This window comes from Babylonia areolata, chromosome 7 (genome assembly GCF_041734735.1).
Source record: "Babylonia areolata isolate BAREFJ2019XMU chromosome 7, ASM4173473v1, whole genome shotgun sequence".
NCBI classification, from domain to species: domain Eukaryota; kingdom Metazoa; phylum Mollusca; class Gastropoda; order Neogastropoda; family Buccinidae; genus Babylonia; species Babylonia areolata.
In genome coordinates, this window is record NC_134882.1 from 31,630,949 (window position 1) to 31,651,107 (window position 20,159).

The 20,159-nt window shown below is 41.4% G+C and overlaps 1 protein-coding gene across 1 annotated transcript in view; it reads left to right on the forward strand.

Moving 5' to 3' along the window:
* Positions 1-11,455, forward strand: part of LOC143283963 (extracellular matrix protein 3-like) — a 290,875-nt gene extending 279,420 nt beyond the window's left edge. The window contains 9 exon segments of the mRNA XM_076590437.1: positions 996-1,214; positions 3,346-3,541; positions 4,666-4,770; positions 5,808-5,935; positions 6,367-6,628; positions 7,402-7,589; positions 9,342-9,365; positions 9,367-9,489; positions 10,537-11,455. Of these exon segments, the coding sequence (XP_076446552.1) occupies positions 996-1,214; positions 3,346-3,541; positions 4,666-4,770; positions 5,808-5,935; positions 6,367-6,628; positions 7,402-7,589; positions 9,342-9,365; positions 9,367-9,489; positions 10,537-11,037 (1,746 nt within the window). The 3' untranslated portion in view covers positions 11,038-11,455.
* Positions 11,456-20,159: the final 8,704 nt, after the last annotated feature.

The following is a 20,159-nucleotide window of genomic DNA, read 5'->3' on the forward strand; positions in this document are numbered from 1 at the left end:
GTGGCTGTGTGTGAATGATGGTGATAGTAATGGATGTGATGTTGTGGCTGTGTGTGAATGGTGATTATAGTGATGGATGTGATGTGATGTGTGGCTGTGTGTGAATGATGGTGATAGTGATGGATGTGATGTTGTGGCTGTGTGTGAATGATGGTGATAGTGATGGATGTGATGTTGTGGCTGTGTGTGAATGATGGTGATAGTGATGGATGTGATGTTGTGGCTGTGTGTGAATGATGGTGACAGTGATGGATGTGATGTTGTGGCTGTGTGTGAATGGTGATTATAGTGATGGATGTGATGTTGTGGTTGTGTGCGATTGGTGATAAAAGTAATGGAACTGGCAACGATGATGATAGTGACATTGATGACGATGATGATGATGGCAAGCAAAAAAAAAAAAAAAAAAAAAAAAAGTAACCTTACGGCCTTCCACTGCTGTTAAATCCCCTTGCTTAATGCAAAGGGTCGTAGGTTTGATCATGCTAATGATGACCGTAAACAAAAAAGGTGGTGTCCGTGTAGGATATCATCTGCTGTTATATCATCCTGGATGGTTTAAAGGACCGTAGGTTTGTTGATGATGGTGATACATGCTTTAACTCTCTCCATACGAACGGCGAAAGAGACGACGTTAACAGCGTTTCATCCCAATTACCATCGTCAAAATATTGCAAGCGGAAGGCTCTTATACTGAAGACGTGAATGTTGACAAAGAATACCACAATTCTGACGACGGAAGCTAAAGGTTGGGTCATTCAGACACCCACTGGACATCCGAGGGGTCTGTGTAGAGGAGAAGAGAGGACTGGCCGTACTGAGTGAGTTAAGATTATGATGGTGATGGGGGGTAGTGATTATGGTGGTGGTTGGTAAGATCATACTCATAATATTGATGATGGTGACAGAGGCGATTTTGATGACAATGATTATTATTACTGGCTGATCACGTCACCGGTTGTCATTCATGGCGATGCTGTGTGGACTCTGTGCAGATCAGCACAGGGCACGGGTTTCTCACCAACGAAACCAAGAACCCCAACATCATCGGGGAGGTGGAGCCTTACCAGTTCAACCCGCAGCTGAGGCCAAACTCCACACTTCGCTTCTACCGCAACCTGGACCTCGACTCCTGCCTGTGGGAGTTCGTCAGCTACTATGACATGTCGGAACTCATCACGGACTGCGGTGGTGAGATCAACACAGACGGACAGGTGTGGTGGATTGGGTTGTGTCCTTTTTTGTTTGTTTGTTTGTGGGGTTCTTCGTTCAGCTTTAATGAACAGTCAAACTAGGGGGCAAAATTGCACTGGCTCTTAGTGCTGCAGCCTTGTGGGCTAGTTGGCCTTTGGGAACCGTCCCAGCGTTGACTGTCATAAAGCCCTCTTGTCCGAGAGTGGGGGTGTACTTGGGCACGACACTCTCCACTACAATCAAATTCTAGCCCAAATAGTCGGAACAACAGTTGCGTATAGCATTTCGATCATGAGTATTGATAATCAGTTGATTTAAATTACTTGAAGTTATGGTGTCAGGAGAGGTATAAATTCAATGGTGGTGGTGTATGCATGTGTTTGTATGCATGGGAGAGAGGGAGAGAGATAGACAGACAGACAGAGACAGAGAGAGGATGCAACACATCACAAAGTATGTCCAACAGCAAAACAACGAAGAAAAGTCCACATCAGTTATTAAAGGGAAATAATCATCGGGTGTATTTCAAAGGATTCAGTTATTGCCTCCCTTGACGTTAGCTTGCACTCAGGTGAGGAAAACTTAAGTCCTGTATGAACTGTTTGTTTCATGATCGACACTCAATATATGTTGTTATGTTTCTACTGTAAATTTTGCCACCACTCGTCTACACACAAACTTAACTTGATTTGATCATACATTTGGTTGGCAGAAAATCAGAAAGAATTATAAGCTGACCGTTAAAATCCGATGATTTGAAAAAACAACAACAAAAAAACATTATCTGACAGCTGGAAGGGGCACAATGGATGCGGCATAGCTGTTCCTCGTGATTTTTTTTAATTCATATTAACATGTATACTCTGCACATGTTGCCTCATGCAGGTGGCAAAACAGGTACACAATCACAGGCTCTACACACACAATGCAGATCAGAACACACACACACACACACACACACACACACACACACACGTACCGGTACTCTCGCGTGCTTGAAATTCATAATAATGATTACGATGATTTAGTTGGGGTTTTTTTTAAGTATACCATTTATAATGACAAATAACAAAGGATTATGTGTCCGCAGTGAATGTGCATTGGTTTTTAATCAAACCTCCCTCTCTCCACGATAACATTCAAATGTAAAAATCGATACTCTAACAAAATGTCTACAATTACCACCAGTATGTAGGACAGGACATGAAACACAAAATTCACCATCATTATCACACTCTCTCCCTCATACAGTCACCAGTATATGGGACAGGACATTAAACAAAAATTCCTGTAATACTCAAATGTAAAAAAAAAAATCAATACTCTAACAAAATGTCTACGATCACCACCAGTATGTAGGACAGGTATTAACAAAAAAATTCACCATCGTCATCACCCTCTCTCCCTCATACAGTCACCAGTATGTGGGACAAGAGATTAAACAAAAATTCCCGTAATACTCAAATGTAAAAAATCGATACTCTAACAAAATGTCTACAATCACCACCAGTATGTGGGACAGGACGTTAACACACAAAAAAATCTCCATCATCATCACCATCTCTCCCTCATACAGGCACCAGTATGTAGGACAAGAGATTAAACAAAAATTCCTGTAATACTCAAATGTAAAAAAATCGATACTGTAACAAAATATCTACAATCACCACCAGTATGTGGGACAGGACATTAAACAAAAAATTCACCATCATCACCCTCTCTCCCTCATACAATCACACAGTATGTTGGACAGGACATTAAACAAAAAAATCACCATCATCAGCACACTCTCTCCCTCACACAATCACCACAATGTAGGACAACACATTAAACAAAAATTCATCATCATCACCCTCTCTCCCTCATACAATCACCACAATGTAGGACAACACATTAAACAAAAATTCACCATCATCACCCTCTCTCCCTCATACAATCACCAGAATGTAGGACAACACATTAAACAAAAAATTCACCATCATCACCCTCTCTCCCTCATACAATCACCAGAATGTAGGACAAGATATTAAACAAAAAATTCACCATCATCACCTCTTCTCCCCCCCCCCCATCCCCCCCCCCTCGCCCCTCCCGCCCCCCCTTCTGTCCCCCCCACCCCACCCACCCCCCACCCCCCCAAAAAAAAAACAGGTACTGGATCTCAAGCAGTCCTACGTGGCCATGCGAATCCCTCTGTACGTGTCGTACGTCTTCCACTCGCCGGTGGCGCGTGGCGGGTGGCTACACTACGACCTGGTGTCCCAGCTACAGCTCACCTTTGTCTATGACACCTCTGTTCTCTGGCAGAAAGGCATCAGTAGTCCTGAGTCTGAGAACGGTCTACAGGGTCAGTACTGTGTGTGTGTTTGTGTGTGTGTGTGTGTGTTTGTGTGTGTGTGTGTGTGTGTGTGTGTGTGTGTGTGTTCGTTTGTGTTTGTGTGTTCGTTTGTGTTTGTGTGTGTTCGTTTGTGTTTGTGTGTGTGTGTGTGGTGTGTATGTGCGTGCGTGTGTGTTGGTGTGTGTGTGTGTGTGTGTGCGCGCGCGCGCGTACGTGTGTGTGTGTGTGTGTGTGTGTGTGTGCAGTCGAATGTGATGTCTCTCTGAAATACAACTTAAAACTAACGCAGAGCGACAAACAGCAAAGAGTGGTAACTCTCTCCCGGCGTTCACAAGGTACACAACTTTCAAGCCAATGTTGCTCATGCTACCGGTGAAGCTAGCACACAGGTAAATAAACGGGTATGTATATTGGAACAAACCCAGACACTTCCCCATACACCAGTCATTTGACATGTGCACACAGCAGGAATGACATAGGTAGTAAAAAAAAGAATATAGGTTGAAATATGCACAAATGATACATTTTTAGTGGAATGGATGTTTTCTCTTAAATTTGACGATTTGTTCAAATAATTTTATTTAGTTATTCGCAGTGGGGGTTTTTTTCCATATAATTCATATGTGTATGTTAGTATGTTTTTTGTTTGCTTTTTCCATGTTTCGTCTATTTTACCCCCTTTTTATTATTTCTTTGTATGTACATTTATATCCTTGGTTATGTGTTATCAGAAATAGAAATAAAGTAACGTTCAAAAATAATTAGATGTCTCTTCACAAAAAATGTGATGTTATACAAATAATACTGACTTACTGACCATTGGAATAACTGGACCGTGTGTGTGTGTGTGTGTGTGCGTGTGGGGGGCGGGGCGGGGCGGGGCGGGGTGTGGGGGAGGAGTGGGGTGTGGGCGTTGGGGGGGGGGAGGGGCATGCGTGTGTATATGAAGGCGTGTGCATGTTTGTGATTGTTTATGAGCTGCTGAGTGAATTTGTAACAGGTAATACCAAATCAGAATTTTGTTGGTGCAAGCGTGTGTGCGTGCCTGCGCGTGCGTACATGTGTGTGTGTGTGTGTGTTTTCTTTTCTTTACGTTTCATTTACGTCTACAAAAATACTGTGTGTTGCAACAGGATATCTGTACCCCACAAGCATGCGCATGCGTGAGGATGGCCGCTTGTCCGTTTCCTTCCGGACCGAGGCCCGATTCCGGGGACAGTTTGTGGATTCTCATCCAGGTGAGAAGGCCTGATTTTCGTCTGTCTCGCTGCCAGATTTTCTCTCTGTTATGATTTTTTTTCTTTGTCAGTGTTTTCACTGTCTCAGTCCTTTTTTTTTTCGCCGAAATTTTCGTGTGTTTTGGGTGTTGTTGTTGTTTTTTCTTCTTTTTTTTCTTTTTTTTTTTTTCTACTATAAATTCGTGCAACACCTGTCTTTATTGTACTGAACGTTTCCTGATAAAGATTTGTGCATTTCTCTTTTCCAACTTATGTCTGTCTATTTGACTTTCATACTCTCTCTCTCTCTCTCTCTCTCTCTCTCTCTCTCTCTCTCTCTCCTCCCCCCCCCTCTCTCTCTCTCTCTCTCTCTGTCTCTCCCCTCTCTCTCTCTCTCTCAACAGTTTTCCTCTCTCTCTTTCTTCGTATCTCTTCCTTCCTTACCTTCTTCCTTCCGTCTGTCCTTCACGCATATGCATACTATGTTATTTTGTGGGGAATTGTGTTTTTTCTATGCCATTTATTTGTTCTTGTTGTTGTTGCCATGCGATGTGTATGTATTTTTTTCCAATCTTTTTTTCAGTCATCTTGTATTTCCTAGATTAGTTTATACGTTTTCTTTACGAGGGTAGGACGAAAACAGGCTGATAAGTGCCTATTCCTTTTCCCTCAATAAAAAAAAGTTTCGATTTCGATTTCGATTTCTCTCTCTCACCACACACACATACACACACACGCACACACACGCACGCACACACACAAACACACACACAAACACAAACACACACACACGTACACACACACACACACACACACACACACACAGAGACTGATTAAGATTTAATTGATCGCCTGTCAAGGCTTTTGTATGGTACTGATAAGTTCTTAAATTAAAGAAGTGATGTGATTTCAATATGTGTATTGATTATAATATTTCAATTAGTGAACTCACAACTTTTAAACTGATTATAGACCTTCGTCTGTAAAAAAAAAAAAAAAAAAAAAAAATAGTCATAATATTTTAAATCAGTGAACTTGTTTGCTGATCGCATGAGCAGGCACAGACCTGGAGGCTATGGTGATGTCAGAGGACCACCCTGACCTGACCTTCACCTTGGAGCTGGTCCGCAGTGACCCCAGCTATGAGCAGTCCAACCAGGAATGGGTCTTCGTCTCCGACTTCTCCGTGAGTTCCTACCTCTGAGTCTCTTTATGTGTTTTGGTGAGATGTTTGGGGGTGGAGTTGGGGGGGAGGTAGTCGAAGTGCTAGTGTAGTGGGTGTAGTGGAAGCGTGAGGGAGTGTGTAAGCGCGCGCGCGCGAGTGTGTGTGTGTGTGTGTGTGTGTGTGTGTGTGTGGTGAGAGATAGGATAGGGGCATGAAATGTTCTACGGGGATTTTGTGTGTGTGTTTGTGTGTGTGTGTGTGTGTGTGTGTGTGTGTCTGTCTGTCTGTCTGTCTGTCTCTGTGTGGCTGTGTGTGTCTGTGTCTGTCTGTTTGTCTGTGTCTGTGTACAGAAAAAAAAAATTGTTCGTCTTGGATGGTTCGAATTTTTCGTGTCCGCCACCACCGCCACCACCACCACCACCACCACGGTGCCCTAACAACTACTGTCACAGGTACGAGACTACTCGGGCCTGTACCAAGTGAAGCTGATCCCTTGCACCACCGCCCCGGACCAGGAGTACACGCTGCCCATCGTGTGCACGCCGCGCGAGCCCGTCACCTTTGACCTGCCCGTGCGCTTCCAGCAGGTCAGCGACGCCGTGCCGGCCCGCTTCTCCCTCAACACCGACTTCCACCTGCTGAGGAAGCGGGAGCTGTGGCTGTCCGACGGGTCCATGGGCTTCGGCGAGGAGGGCGACGCTGCTTTTGCTGAAGGTTGGGGGAAAGGAAAGGAAAGGAAACGAAACGAAACGAAACGAAACGATGTTTTGTTGTTGCTGTTTTTTATTTCACGAGGGTAGTGGAGAAAGCAAAAGTGCTTGTTTTTTGGTGTGGGTTTTTTTGTTGTTGTTGTTTTGTTGTTGTTGTTTGTTTGTTTGTTTGTTTGTTTTGTTTTTTGTTTTTTTTACATCCAGCCTTCAGGTAAGGGTCTGTGATGGAGATAAATTCAATCAATCAATCAAATTATCTATCTATCTATCTATCTATCTATCTATCTATCTATCTATCTATCTATCTATCTATCTATCTATCTACCTATCTATCTATCTGTCTATCTATCTGTGAATCTGTGTATCTGTGACACACATTAAAGTGATACAAAATCATATCAGTGAGGGTAAAATCGTAATCTTTATCGATACTGTTCTTTGAAATTGGTGAACATAAACAACGGAGAGAACGTATGGAAATGAGGTAATAAAAAAAAAAGTGACAGACACAGAGACAGACAGACAGAAAGACAGGTATACAGAGAAATGCTTGAAGAAAGAGAGAGAGAGAAGAAGGAAAAAGAAAATGCAATCATTCAAAGAAAAGAAATAAACTGAAGCCCCCCCCCCCCTGCACCTCCCCCTCCCCCCCCTCGCCCTCTGTTGACACCCGTAAGACACCCCCGCCCACCCCTTGCAAGAACTGACAAGACTACACCAACACCCACACTTACCCCCAAAGGACAGAGATCGAGTGTCTTCCGCTCTGATCAACAGGTGACCGGCTGTATGGCCGTATCAACGTGGACCCCGTGCAGAGTCTGGGCAGCTCCTTCCAGCTGAACATCGAGAAGGTGTTCCTCTGCTCCGGCACTGACGGCTACATCCCCAAGTACGACCCGGACAACCAGGAGTACGGCTGCATTGCCGAGACCCCCAACCTCCAGTACACCTTCAAAATCCTGGTTAGTGCCCCGGCGTCAGGTCTGGGTCTGTTCTTAACTCCTTGACTGCCATCCTCGTAGAATTCAGGGTCATGGTGACATCAATGATGACATCAAAAGAAGGGAAGTCACAGTGGAAGGCTGAAAATTCACACAATAAGTTTAGAGTGGTATTTCTCCAGGCCATTTTATCACTTTGTGGCTGATTGTTCTGGATATTGATTCATGACTTGAAACACTACTTTCTGCTGTTTGTTTCTTGGCAGTGAAAGGGTTAAACGTAAACTGTTTATAGTTTATTGTTTATTGTTGCTTCTAGTCCTGCCGATCTTACAGGGCCATATCAGGACTGCCAAACCATAGAAATGTGCTCAACTGCGTCGAGACAAAACTATCACATACAAAAAACAACAAAAAAAAAAACAACAACATAAAACTGGGCAAATCCACAAAATACAGTTCTTGTCATATTACCCCAACCATTTATTTAGCTCCTTAAGGAAAATAAGACTAGGCCGTGTTGAAGACGTCAGCCCTTTCGCTTAATTTATCATTGCAAACATCGTTTAAAAAAAAAGGATGAAAAACACTTCAAATCCAAACAAAAAATACATAAAAAGGCCATACAGGCAAAAAAAAAACACTACAGAACGGGCAACTAGTGGCTTAAACTGTTGGCCTTGGTCCTTTCTTCTTATCGAAAAGGACGTGAGTTTGACTGCAACGAAACGGGAGTGTTGAATTTCATTGTTTACCGATGGTTTCCAGTTCTCTGTTGCTGTTTAAGAACAGTTATCCATAGATTATTGTTATAAGTCTGTACAAGTCTGTACAGTACCCTATGGGGTGGCTGTATAGTCCCATGTGGTTTCTTGCTATTTGAAATAGGCAAGAGTTGTTTTGTTTTGTTTTTAGAAAAGAATATGTTCACTATGAACATTTCAAAGCATGGGTAATACGCATGCGTGGATATCCGCAAAATATCTTTGATAAAGTTGACAGTAATAACGACGTAGATCATGACGGTGATATGAGTTTGTTCCCCTGAACCTCTGATTTACAGATGTGTGTATAATGTTTGATAGAATTAACAGTAATAATGACGTGGATCGTGACGGTAATATGAGTTTGTGCCCTCTGATCTAAAATTAGGTGGATAGCGCATGCCTTCTTTGAGCCCCTTGGCTAACTGAATCCAGCGCAAGTGTTCAATCAGCCATTTTGCTACTCGTGTCAGTGTGGCGCGAAGCGATAACTTCATATATGTAGCCGAGCGTTCAGCTGACTTCACGGCAAGCTTTCACTTGGTTGCGGCGTTAGTTAAGCTGACATTCCTGTGTGTGCCTCCACAGCAGTTTGCGCTACGTGTCACTGCACTGTTTTCCTGTGATGACTTTGGCAGATAAACCATTGGCAGATTTCAATCAAGACACAAAATGTGGCATGTCGTGGAGGCAAACATAACACGATTTCATCGAAGATACACGGTAATAGTTTAGAAACTACCACCAGCTAGCAGACGACTTCTCGATGGACTGACAGCCGGATACGAGTATCAGAATGGCTTGCAGTTGGCTTCAGCTTTCCTGCCCAATGAGCTATCCATCTATTTTTAGAGCAGTGGTTTGTTCCCCTGAACCGCTCAGTTGCAGATGTATGTCACCTTCTGTGTGCACTGTGACTTGACGGCTGGGAAGCACACTGGCCTGAAAACTGTGTGCCTCCAAGGAGGCAAAGTCCGTTCAAGTGCTGACTGTGAGTGTGTGTGTTCAGGACAAAGGGGCGCCCTTCACGGAAGGTGCAGAATTTCCAGGACATCCCCTTCCAGGCGGTGCTGGCCTCTGATGACCCCAGTGCCCTGCCCCTGGTTCAGCAGTCTGGGTCAGACGGCTTCTCCATGGACTGTACGCCTCTCTTCCAGGTCAGTGCCCTCTACGGGTTTTTGTTTGTTTGTTTGTTCGTTCTCTCTCTCTCTCTCTCTCTCTCTCTCTCTCTCTCTCTCTCTCTCTCCCGCTCTCTCTCTCTCTTCTTCTCTCCGTTGGATTCTGTCCTCTGAATACTCGATTCACCTCCATCCCTCGCCATCTTACTCTCTCCGCCTCCCCCTCCCCCCACCCACCCCCATCTCATCTGATGGCAGTCGTATCTCTGTGTTCGTGGAAGGTTTGTATTGGCCAAAATACCTTCCCCACCCCCTTGAACTTCATCCCTCTGACACCTTTCGACTCCCCCACCCCTCCCCCCACCTTCTCCCCCTCCCCCTGTCCCAGGATATCTTGTGGAGGCGAAAAAGGGCCAGAGCGCAGTGAAGGGGTGTGTTTCAGTACCTCTGTGACATCTATGGTGATTGCTGTTGTAATCATAGTGATGATAAATTCAGCCAATGCTGATGAATAAAGGATCTCAAGATCGAAAGTCGCCAGTAGTTGAAAATAATCAAATGAGAACACAGTCACGGGATTTGTAACACCACAGCCTCAATTTAGCCCCTGTAAAATTCCATTATGACATATGTTGACAGTGGTGTGTCGGCATGTAGACATGTGTAAGTGTTTAAACAGTCACGACATAAGTTTGCTGCTATATTGAAAGAGAATGGTACATACTTTGTTTCCCGTGCGTACTTTGTCATCCGTTGTTCATGGTCATCTGAAAAGGAAAACAAAAACCACAACAGAACACATTCACCGCTATCAAGCACAAAACAGCGAACGCAAGCGACAGAAAACACAAACAAACAAGCAACACACACACACACACACACACACACACACACACACACACGCACGCACGCACGCACGCACGCACGCACACACGCACACACACACACGCACACGCACGCACACACACACACACGCACACACGCGCACAGACACACACACGCACACACACACACACACACACACACACACACACAGACCCTGGCAGGCAGACCCATCCCATGACAAGCCTGTCGGTACCTGCTCAGGTGGACGCGGGACGCCAGTGGTTCCTGCACGCCATCTACACCATCCGCTCCGCCGCCAACGCGGGTCGGGGCATCGGCAAGCGGAGCGTGGAGGAGACCCTGCACCACAGCCTCCTCCACGCCGGCAGCAGAGAGAACGGCCGTGGCGCCAGCCGCGTGAAGCGAGAGGAGGAGGACGTGGAGGGGGTGGGGGAGGGGGGGAAAGGCACCAACATCGCCCGCGTGCAGCTGGACCTGGCGGTCATGGACGAGGGTGACGTCAGCATCGGCACCAACGTGGACGGCACCCCCGTCGTGCCCATCATCCCCATTATCATCATCTCCGTCCTCCTGCTCATCCTCATCGGCGTGATCCTCCTGGTGCTGTTCCTCCTTCACCTCCGGAGGAAGCGGCAGACGCCTCCCCCCTCTCCTGCCCAGACCATCACTGTGGTGGCCAAGAACGGGCAGAGCCGTGTGCACTCGGCGCACGCTTACAGCAACGACAACACGGAGGTATAATGACTCGGTCCATGTAGCTGGCGTGGACGAAGAAGAAATCATTGGGAATCACTCTAGGATCTGGTATTATATGGACGCTGTCCCTGTAGATGGACTCAACGATTATGACATTGTTAGCAAGTCATACCCAGGTAATCTTCAACCACAGGACTTTGAATGCATCCGTAGTCATTTTCTTCGCGCAACCTTGTATATACATTCGGTTATGGGCTACACATGGAAACACAGACATAACTAAATGGTTCGGAGCCAGACCGATCTCTCATGAAATTGAAAAGGCGCCATTCAGTAGAACTCACGAGGTCTGCTTCAGTCTTGGGGAACGAAAGAGTTATGTAGCTTTTTCAAACTGTCTCATGCATTGTTCGGTTCATGAAGCGGAAAAGTTACCTAACGATATGAACTTAATCCACCATTATATATAATATATATATATATATATATATATATATATATATATATATATATATATATATTCTGCATGCCTTGAAGTGGTACACAACTGGAATATCAAACGATAGATATTTCAAAACTTGAAGCATGGAAATAGCACAATCTTAGTAAATGAGAGACCAGCCGTGGACTGAAGAGTTGTATCGGTCCAGTTCAAAGTATAATACCTTTTTTTATTTTCAGAAATTATTTATTGTTCCAAATTTTAAAAAAATAAAACGACAGGCCTAAAACTGTCATCATTCAAAGTGAGACAAGCAAGGCTGGAAGCCACCCAATAAAGGTCAAAGCCTGAACAGGGAAAATGTCAGCATCCCACCTGCCTGTTGTGGCACACCCAACCTGGCCACGCTGTAACCATTCATCACTTAACACGAAAATAACCATCATTTTTTTTTCATTCAAATGTCACAACATGTTCCTAGTGGCTTGCTTGCAAGATGGGTCTGCATCAAGGAATATAAAACACCAGTGACAAAGCAAATGTGTATTTAATTTGACTGGATATCTGCAATATGATTTTGCTGTCGGATATAAGAAAGCAGCCACGTCAGATAATAACAGGTTACGTCACCACGTGTTATTTGAGGTGACATCCTTTCTTTTTTTTTTGGTTATTGCATGGTGTCTTTGGTGAAAAGAAACAAGTATCATTGTAACATACAAGCGCATCATCTGTAATGTGTGTAAGATAACCCGACTATAAGTTGTATAAAACAACCAATGGTTGAAAGTCTTTCTATATGAAATGCATTTGTTATAAGGTGGTGTATTTTTTCAAAATAGATAGTCTGAAGCATGACAACATTTTCTGGCAAACTTCCATGGACAGTTCTGTATCGAGATGAAATGCGTGATCTATTTCTCTAGCTAGTGTTTAATATTTGTACTTTGATGAAAATTTGGGATTTATCGAAAAGAAATGAAAAAGTCCTGTCTTGAATTACTGTCAGATGCAAGGTGGATATATATTTTTTTTGTTTGTTTTGTAGTTCTCTGACTGGGGGTTTAAAGGCCTCTGCCTGAACGAGTTTATCTGAGTTTGTGTTAATGTTTCTGCATTACTGATTTATTAAAATTATTGATTCATCTATCTATCTCTGTTCCGGATTTATTTACGTATGTATTTTTATGTATTTGTTTATCGAACATATTACTTTATCTCTTCAGTTTGTTTGTTTTATTGTATTATTTAGTTATCAGTAAGTTTTCTAATTTATTTATTTATTATTTGGTTATTCATTTATTTTGTCATTTATTTATCTATTCGTTTATCACACGTGGCCTCATTTAGTGAAAGCCCCATAAATGTAACATTTTGTGACAAAACGGCTTGCTGGTATGTGTGCTGCTTGTGTGCTTTCCATTTCATTTCTTAAAGTTAATACGTTTCAGTCCTATATCAGAGATTATTGATTATTGTCAGCTTTGATATGTATCTGTTCAGTTTGTTGATACTAATTCAGTCCCAGTGATTTGTTAGAAGAAACTAATCTGATCCCAAAGTGTGTGCATGTGGAGAGAATGCGTGCGTGTCTGTGCCTATATTCCTCTCTCTCTCTCTCTCTCTCTCTCTCTCTCTCTCTGTGTGTGTGTGTGTGTGTGTGTGTGTGTGTGTGTGTGTGTGATTGGGGAAGAAGAGGGATATCTCTAAGGGAAGAAGGGAAGGGAATGCATACCACCAATACAACTGCGTATTTTCACCATGCTCAACAAATTCTATATAAATATGAAAATATATAAACAAATATTTATCTTTAATCTCAAGATTTTATTTTTTGCATGCAGTTCCATTCTGACAATGGTTGTGTGAATATATCAGATAAACGAAATAAGAGAAAGAGAGGGAGAGAAAGAGAAAGAGATTTATAATAATGCACTGATTTAAAAAAAAAATCTAATCTTGCATCCAGATAAAATGAGGTTTTGAAGAGTCTCGATAAACATTGGAGTTTGTCAAACTATAACGCAGCGTATGTATGTTGTTAGAATGCAGTCAGAGTTTATTGTCCTTGTATTTAGAAGATAAACTTGTTCGTAGCTTGTTTTAACTGTGCGTGGTTAACTATAGAATGAAGTTAAAGCAAAACTACGCAAATCAAATGACGTAAAAAAAAATTCTTTCAAATTGATGACTGTCGGATTTTACATTGTTCATTTTTTTGCGAAGTAATACAAAATCAACTATTTCTAGAGTAGTTTATTTGGCTGATATTATATAATCATAACCCCCAGTATGAAAGAACCTTAACATATTTTATAGAAAATAATAATAATGATAATAATAAAACTTTGATTCAGTGATGTAACGTGTTTAATTTGTGAATGCCATTGAAGAAATCTAATGTCAAGATGCTGAATGTTAGTTTTTAACAGAACGCTGTAGCTATTGTGTGTTTGGAAACTGTAGCTGTGAATGAATTTGTCTAGATAGAAATGATAAGTGATAGATGTGTCATATGTTTTATATGAATACAGTAGAATTATAATGTATTATTTTCCTCCCCATCTCGCTTTGAAGGTATTTGCAGCTGGATTTTTATTTGCTGTTCCATCAACATTGAACCACATCATCAGTTCTGTGCGTGTTATTCAGATGTTCACTGTAAACGCTGTACGATGGAATGTATGATTTAGACCTATTGCATTTTATTGAACATGTTTTTGCCTGAGATATATTTACGTGTGGTATTCTAATCGGCCAAAATCTGAAAAAAACATAAGGTGCTCGTAATATTTTCTTCCTGTCATATTACATGTGGCTGTACCCAATGATGGAAAAGTTTAATGAACTTTCATGCAGTGGTATATCAGCTCTACACCCGAGTTACAACACATTGTTTATAGCAATGGTTTGAATTGGGTGCATGATGTAGCTTTTGTGAAAGTGTACATTTTATGTGTAATGTATGAAAAGATTCCGAGATGGCTTCGATGGCTAATTAGAAATAGCGCGTCCACGTTTGCCATATACTTTCTGTCTTGATTTCAGCTTTCAGTGCAATGCAGATTTTTCCCCCCTAAAACTGCCGGATATTGTGAATACTGGAAGAACGATCGGCAATTCAGAATTCAAAATGCTAAGGGGAAACCCAGTCTTTGAGAACAAGAAGGAAGTCCGCTTTTACCTTATAACATGGAATTTGTCGTCTGATTTACGAACATAGTTTCTAAGCTGTTTCACAGTAGTGTATCACCAGCATGTGTCATTGTATGTGTCGTATTATCTCTCTCTCTCTTTCGTTCTCTGTCCCCCTTCCCCATCCCCCCTTCTTCACTCACTTCTTCTGGATAAGGGATGTATGTGTGGTGGAAATACCAATCATTTGTGTGTAGAAAAGAAGACATCATTCATTCCATTGCTTCGCGCTCTGCTGTGATCTCAGTGTTTCCGTGTTTTGGGTTGAGCTAATGATTGGTTTTTTCTCCCTGCTTGAAAACATGTTTTGAACCTCCGCGCAGTTACGCCAGGAATTCATTTTTTGTGTGTGTGCTCAGAAGAACGTTGATTATACTGCAATGAGCTGGACTTCACGTTGCACTTAGACCGCTCTGTTGCGTGGGAAATGACAGTCGGACACGCCCTTCCACTCTTACACAGCCAGGCAACCACTTTGTCAGCTGCCTCTTCTCCTTTCTCCCTCGCATACCCTCCCTCCCTCAGTCTCCTACCTCTGTCGTCTTCCATGACCAGTTTTTCACTCCTATCATCTTTGGTTTCTTGTTCATTTCTCCTAGCAAAAGAGAGAGGTGCGTTTTAACAGTTGACCTTTCCCTGTTCAAATGTTCATATGTTCGACAACAAAAGGAGAAGCAGAAGACGAAATATTAAACAAAAGCATAGTTCTCAAACATGATATTTAATGACAAAGTAATAATGATGGTGGATGAATATGTCTTCACCCACTGTTACAACTGCTACTTAAAGTAGACAATAAATGGTTGTCAAAAGCTGTAACATACGTGTACTTATATGCATGCTCTCACATGAGTGTTTTGTAATAACTCCATACATACACTGTAGATCGCTACAGATGTAAACGTTAGAATACACAGGAGCAAAAAGGTTGTTCTTGTTAATTATTGTTCAAATGTACAAGCAGGCAGATTTTTTTTAATTGCGTGGCACTGCACTGTAACGGGGCGCTCTCCTCGGGGAGAGCAGCTCAAATTTCACACAAAGAAATCTTTATTACAAATACAACGCAACACAGACAAATACAACGCAACACAACGCAACACAACACAACACAACCCAGTACAATTTCGACAAGTATTGTTGTTGGGTTGTTGTTGTTTTTTTTCCTATGGCCCGAATGAATAAGTTTTATTAGCACGGCCGTGTAATTGAAGAATTATATTTTACATAGAATATCGTCAGAACTGAGAGGAGATATCCGCCGGGCTGTCACGGATTGTATCAACGTTCGATGTATCAAGTTCCCATGCGGTTGGAGTTGTCTGTGCCTATCCGTGAACATATTGCCACGGAATACTGTCCATGCCTTGACTGCTGTCTTCCACATGTTGTTGTGTTTCGTTTTTTGCGTTTCCACCTTCCAAACTGAAGAATGAAAATGTAGTTTTTTTGTGTAATTTGTACCGCATCGAATGAAAACTAAAGGTCTAATCCCATAGCAATATTGTGTTCGCAGTTAATTGTTATGCGCGCTTAATTAATCAAACGACAGTTGTCAATTTGCATGGGGCGGTATGAAAGTAAAGGACTTGATGCCCGCTGTGTGTCTGCTGCAGACTTTTAATGCTCATGTATTGCTGATAAGAGTAACCTGTTGGAATTTCTGTGAACTGCGTATGATGTGTGTGTGTGTGTTTATGTAGTGAGTGTATAATCAGTATCCATGCGAATGTGCATTTGCCTGTGTACTTGTAGATATGATGAATCGAATAAAGCATTTCTCAATTCTATCTAAAATCGATATTAGTACTTTTTAGTGATGATATATTGTGGGTATGTGTTTTATTAATTGGGTTTATCGATCGATTTAGTTTAAATTCATAATGATTTAAAATAAACATTCTATCAAATGTAAGTCATCTCCTCTTCAGAATCTTTACCACCACATTCAATATGTGTTTAATATTAAACGACCCTTCACTGATTTTGCAGGTCCCCCCTCCTCCCCCCCTCCCCAGGTATCATAAGACATTCGTTTCAATATATATATATATATATATATATATATATATATATATATATATATATATATATATATATATATATATATATATTAGAAAGTTTCTTGTTTTGGCTCTCTTGCTCTCTTCCCGTCTCTCTTTTTATGTATTTTTCTTTATTTCTGTTTTTTTTTTCTTTGTTATTTCTTGATGAATTAGTTTGAAGATATGATAGTCACTGTATATTTCTTCCTGTGTCTATGTAAATGTTCAAGATATCTGTGGTGACACAACTTTGAAGAAGTGTGCCTTTGACTCATTTTTGACATGAAGAGTTTTTAAACATTGTTTTCATTTTCCTGCCACTTTGTGTTATGGGGGAAAAAAATCGTAGAAATATACGAGTGATGCACAGATATATCTTGCTAGCTTTTTTTTTTTTTTTTTTTTTTTTGACGTAACATATACCACACTGCTGTTATTCTTTCGTTCTTTTCTTCTTTTTTTCCTGAAACTACAAGGCGTAGAGAGGTGAAACACGTTCTTTCGCTATCATAGCCATGTTACAGAAGTGCAGGAAGCATTTTGCCTTTTGTTGTTGCATCACTCATTTATATATTACATGAATTGTTTTATATTTGTTTGGCTCTTCCTCCTCCTGCCCTTCGTCACTCTTGAAGAAATAATGTTGCCTACAACGCCCTTTCAGATTCAAAGTTATAAGGCGAGCAAAGCGTTAGAATGTTAATACTTTGTTGGGTTTTGTTTGTTTGTTTGTGTGTTTTGTTTCTTTTTCCTTTCCCGTTTGTTTTACGTACTGCACTTTACAGTGTATTCTGTAGTGTTCCTCTTAAAAGGATTGTTTTCTTTGTTGTTTGTTGTTGTTGTTTTTACACACTGTAGTTTGTCATCATGCAATCACTATCTGTCCGTCTGTCTGTGTTCTTGACTGCCTGCCCCTATCTGTCTGTCTGTCTGTCCGTTTTCTCTCTATCTCTATGTATATATATATATATATATATATATATATATATATATATATATATATATATATATATATATATATATATATATACAGATATATAGCACTAATATCTCTCTCGCTCTGTGTTTTTTTTTCCCCGTTTCCGTACTTTGTGGATATTCCGCAAGATTGCTCTGATGCCACTGCCATATATTTCTGTCAGTCGTGTGTTTTAATAAACACGTGCTGTTCTTGTTGTTTGGAGGTGAGTGGGTCTTCTTTCTTGCTTCTTCTTCTTTCTTTGTGTTTGTTTGTTTACTCCTCCGTGTGATTTCTTCTTATTCCCTTCCCGCTGTGTTTCAGTTTGTGGAGAAATTCTATTGTCACAACTGATTTCACTGCACGAAATTCGGGCGGGAATTCCCTGGAAGACCGGCTCATAGTGCATTTCCTTCTTCTGTCTTTTTCTCTCTTTGAATTTGTCGTCTATCTGCTGTCTGCCTTTCTGACTATCTTTCTAGTTTGTTCTCTTCCGTTTGCGTGCGTGCGTGCATGCGGATATGTCTGTTTCAGAGTGTGTGTGTGTGTGTGTGTGTGTGTGTGTGTGTGTGTGTGTGTGGTTTCTTTTATTTTCATTAAAAAAAATTTTTCACTGCCTTATAACTGTTCGGAAAAACGATCCTGTCAAACGTTTGTACAATCGGAGTATGCGACTATATAAAACAAGATGTTAGAATCAAAATCGCGGACTTCCAGGAGAAAGCGCAAACATCAATGCAAGAGACAGAAAAACAACAACAGCAACAACAAAAAACATTAACAGCAAATTAAATCCAAACAAAAACAAACAAACAGAAAACATAGCAGCAACAACAACGACAAAAATGAATAAGTAAATAGCTTAAAAAAACGAAAAATAAAGACCAACCAAACAAAACGTTTTTTTTAACGAAAAAAATGCAATCGCGTGTTTATATATCTGGCTGAAAATAAACCAAATAATTAATGTTTGTTCTTCAGTATCAGTATCAGTAGCTCAAGGAGGCGTCACTGCGTTCGGACAAATCCATATACGCTGCACCACATCTGCCAAGCAGATGCCTGACCAGCAGCGTAACCCAACGCGCTTAGTCAGGCCTTGAGAAAAAAAAAAGAAAATAAATCAATAAAATTAAATTAAATTTAAAAAATAAAATAATAAATAAAATAAAACAAAACAACACACACACACACAAAATAAAAAATAAATTTAAAAAAAAAAATTAAAATCACTGGCCTTCAGATCTCTGGCAATGATAAGTAGAAATAAAACTAACTCGTACGTAATCTTTCCAGTACAAATCCAGCCTTCCACAAGGTTCTCTAAAAACAGATCACCTCCAAAAAGACAACAACAACAACAACAAAAGCGGTCAGAAGACCCAAGGCTGATGATAATCCATGTCATGGAGGTGTTCGATCAGTGGTTCCTGTTCTGATGCAACACGTCAAGGGCAGCAATATGTCCTAAAAATCCTGCTCACGGGCAAAAACAATGTGGGGAAAATGTGTGTGTGTGTGTGTGTGTGTGTACGTAAGTACCGGAGGAATGTTTTTCGAGAATACGCTTATACAGTCCCTAAATCCTGTTACTGCACTCAGCTGACCAGACAACTCACCCAAGACTGTGTCTTTTCTGCACGAGAAAAACGAGAAGCATGGCTGGGAGCCGTTACTATGGAAACAGGCACACATTGACGATGTAATTTGTGTTCAGCGAAAGTTTGTGCATTGAAATAGCAGCTGCGGTTCGTTTCCGTTTTGCATGTCATATGGGTATACCTACTACCCAGCGTGGTGTCAAGAGGAATTCTGGAACGCGAAAGTTCGTAACATAGCAATATATTAACAATTTTGCCCGTCCACTCTTCTATGTTGAAGTCGAAATTACAATGTACCCAAATAAGTATACCCGTATAGGACAAACGTGTGCACCATTTCTGGTTCGTCGTTCTTATATTCTACTTAACATTTTTGCCCGTCTGCAGTACAAAACGTACGTGAAAAAACTACGAAATGGGCAAAAATGTTAATTAGATATATATAGAATTGTCTACTATAGTAGACGATCTTAAACGAAACTTGGCCCGATAAGAAAGGTGTCTAAAAAGGGATGCTTTTTGGGGCATTCCATGCACCCAGCAAGGGGCTTGGAAAGAATGGGGGATACGCAAATTGAAAGAGAAAATCGGACCGACGGATCTTTTCGAATTTACCCGTCTGTGGTACGAAACATACATGGAAACGATTAAGGCGGGAGTGTGAATGTATACACAAGTTTGAGTTTGTGTCAGTACTTGTAATGAAACTTCCAAACGCGTCTTAAAAGGGATGTCTTTGTGAGGCATTCCATGCATCTAGCAAGGGGCTTGAAAGAGAAACTGGAATTTGCAAAGTGAAAGAGAAATTTGAAAAGAATACGGGAACGTTGTCGGTGTCCGATCTGCGATACTGGACGTGTAAGGCAGTTCGATCGAAAGCGGTCAGTGTGCATAATCGCCGGTTGTTTGAAGTGAAGAAGGAATGA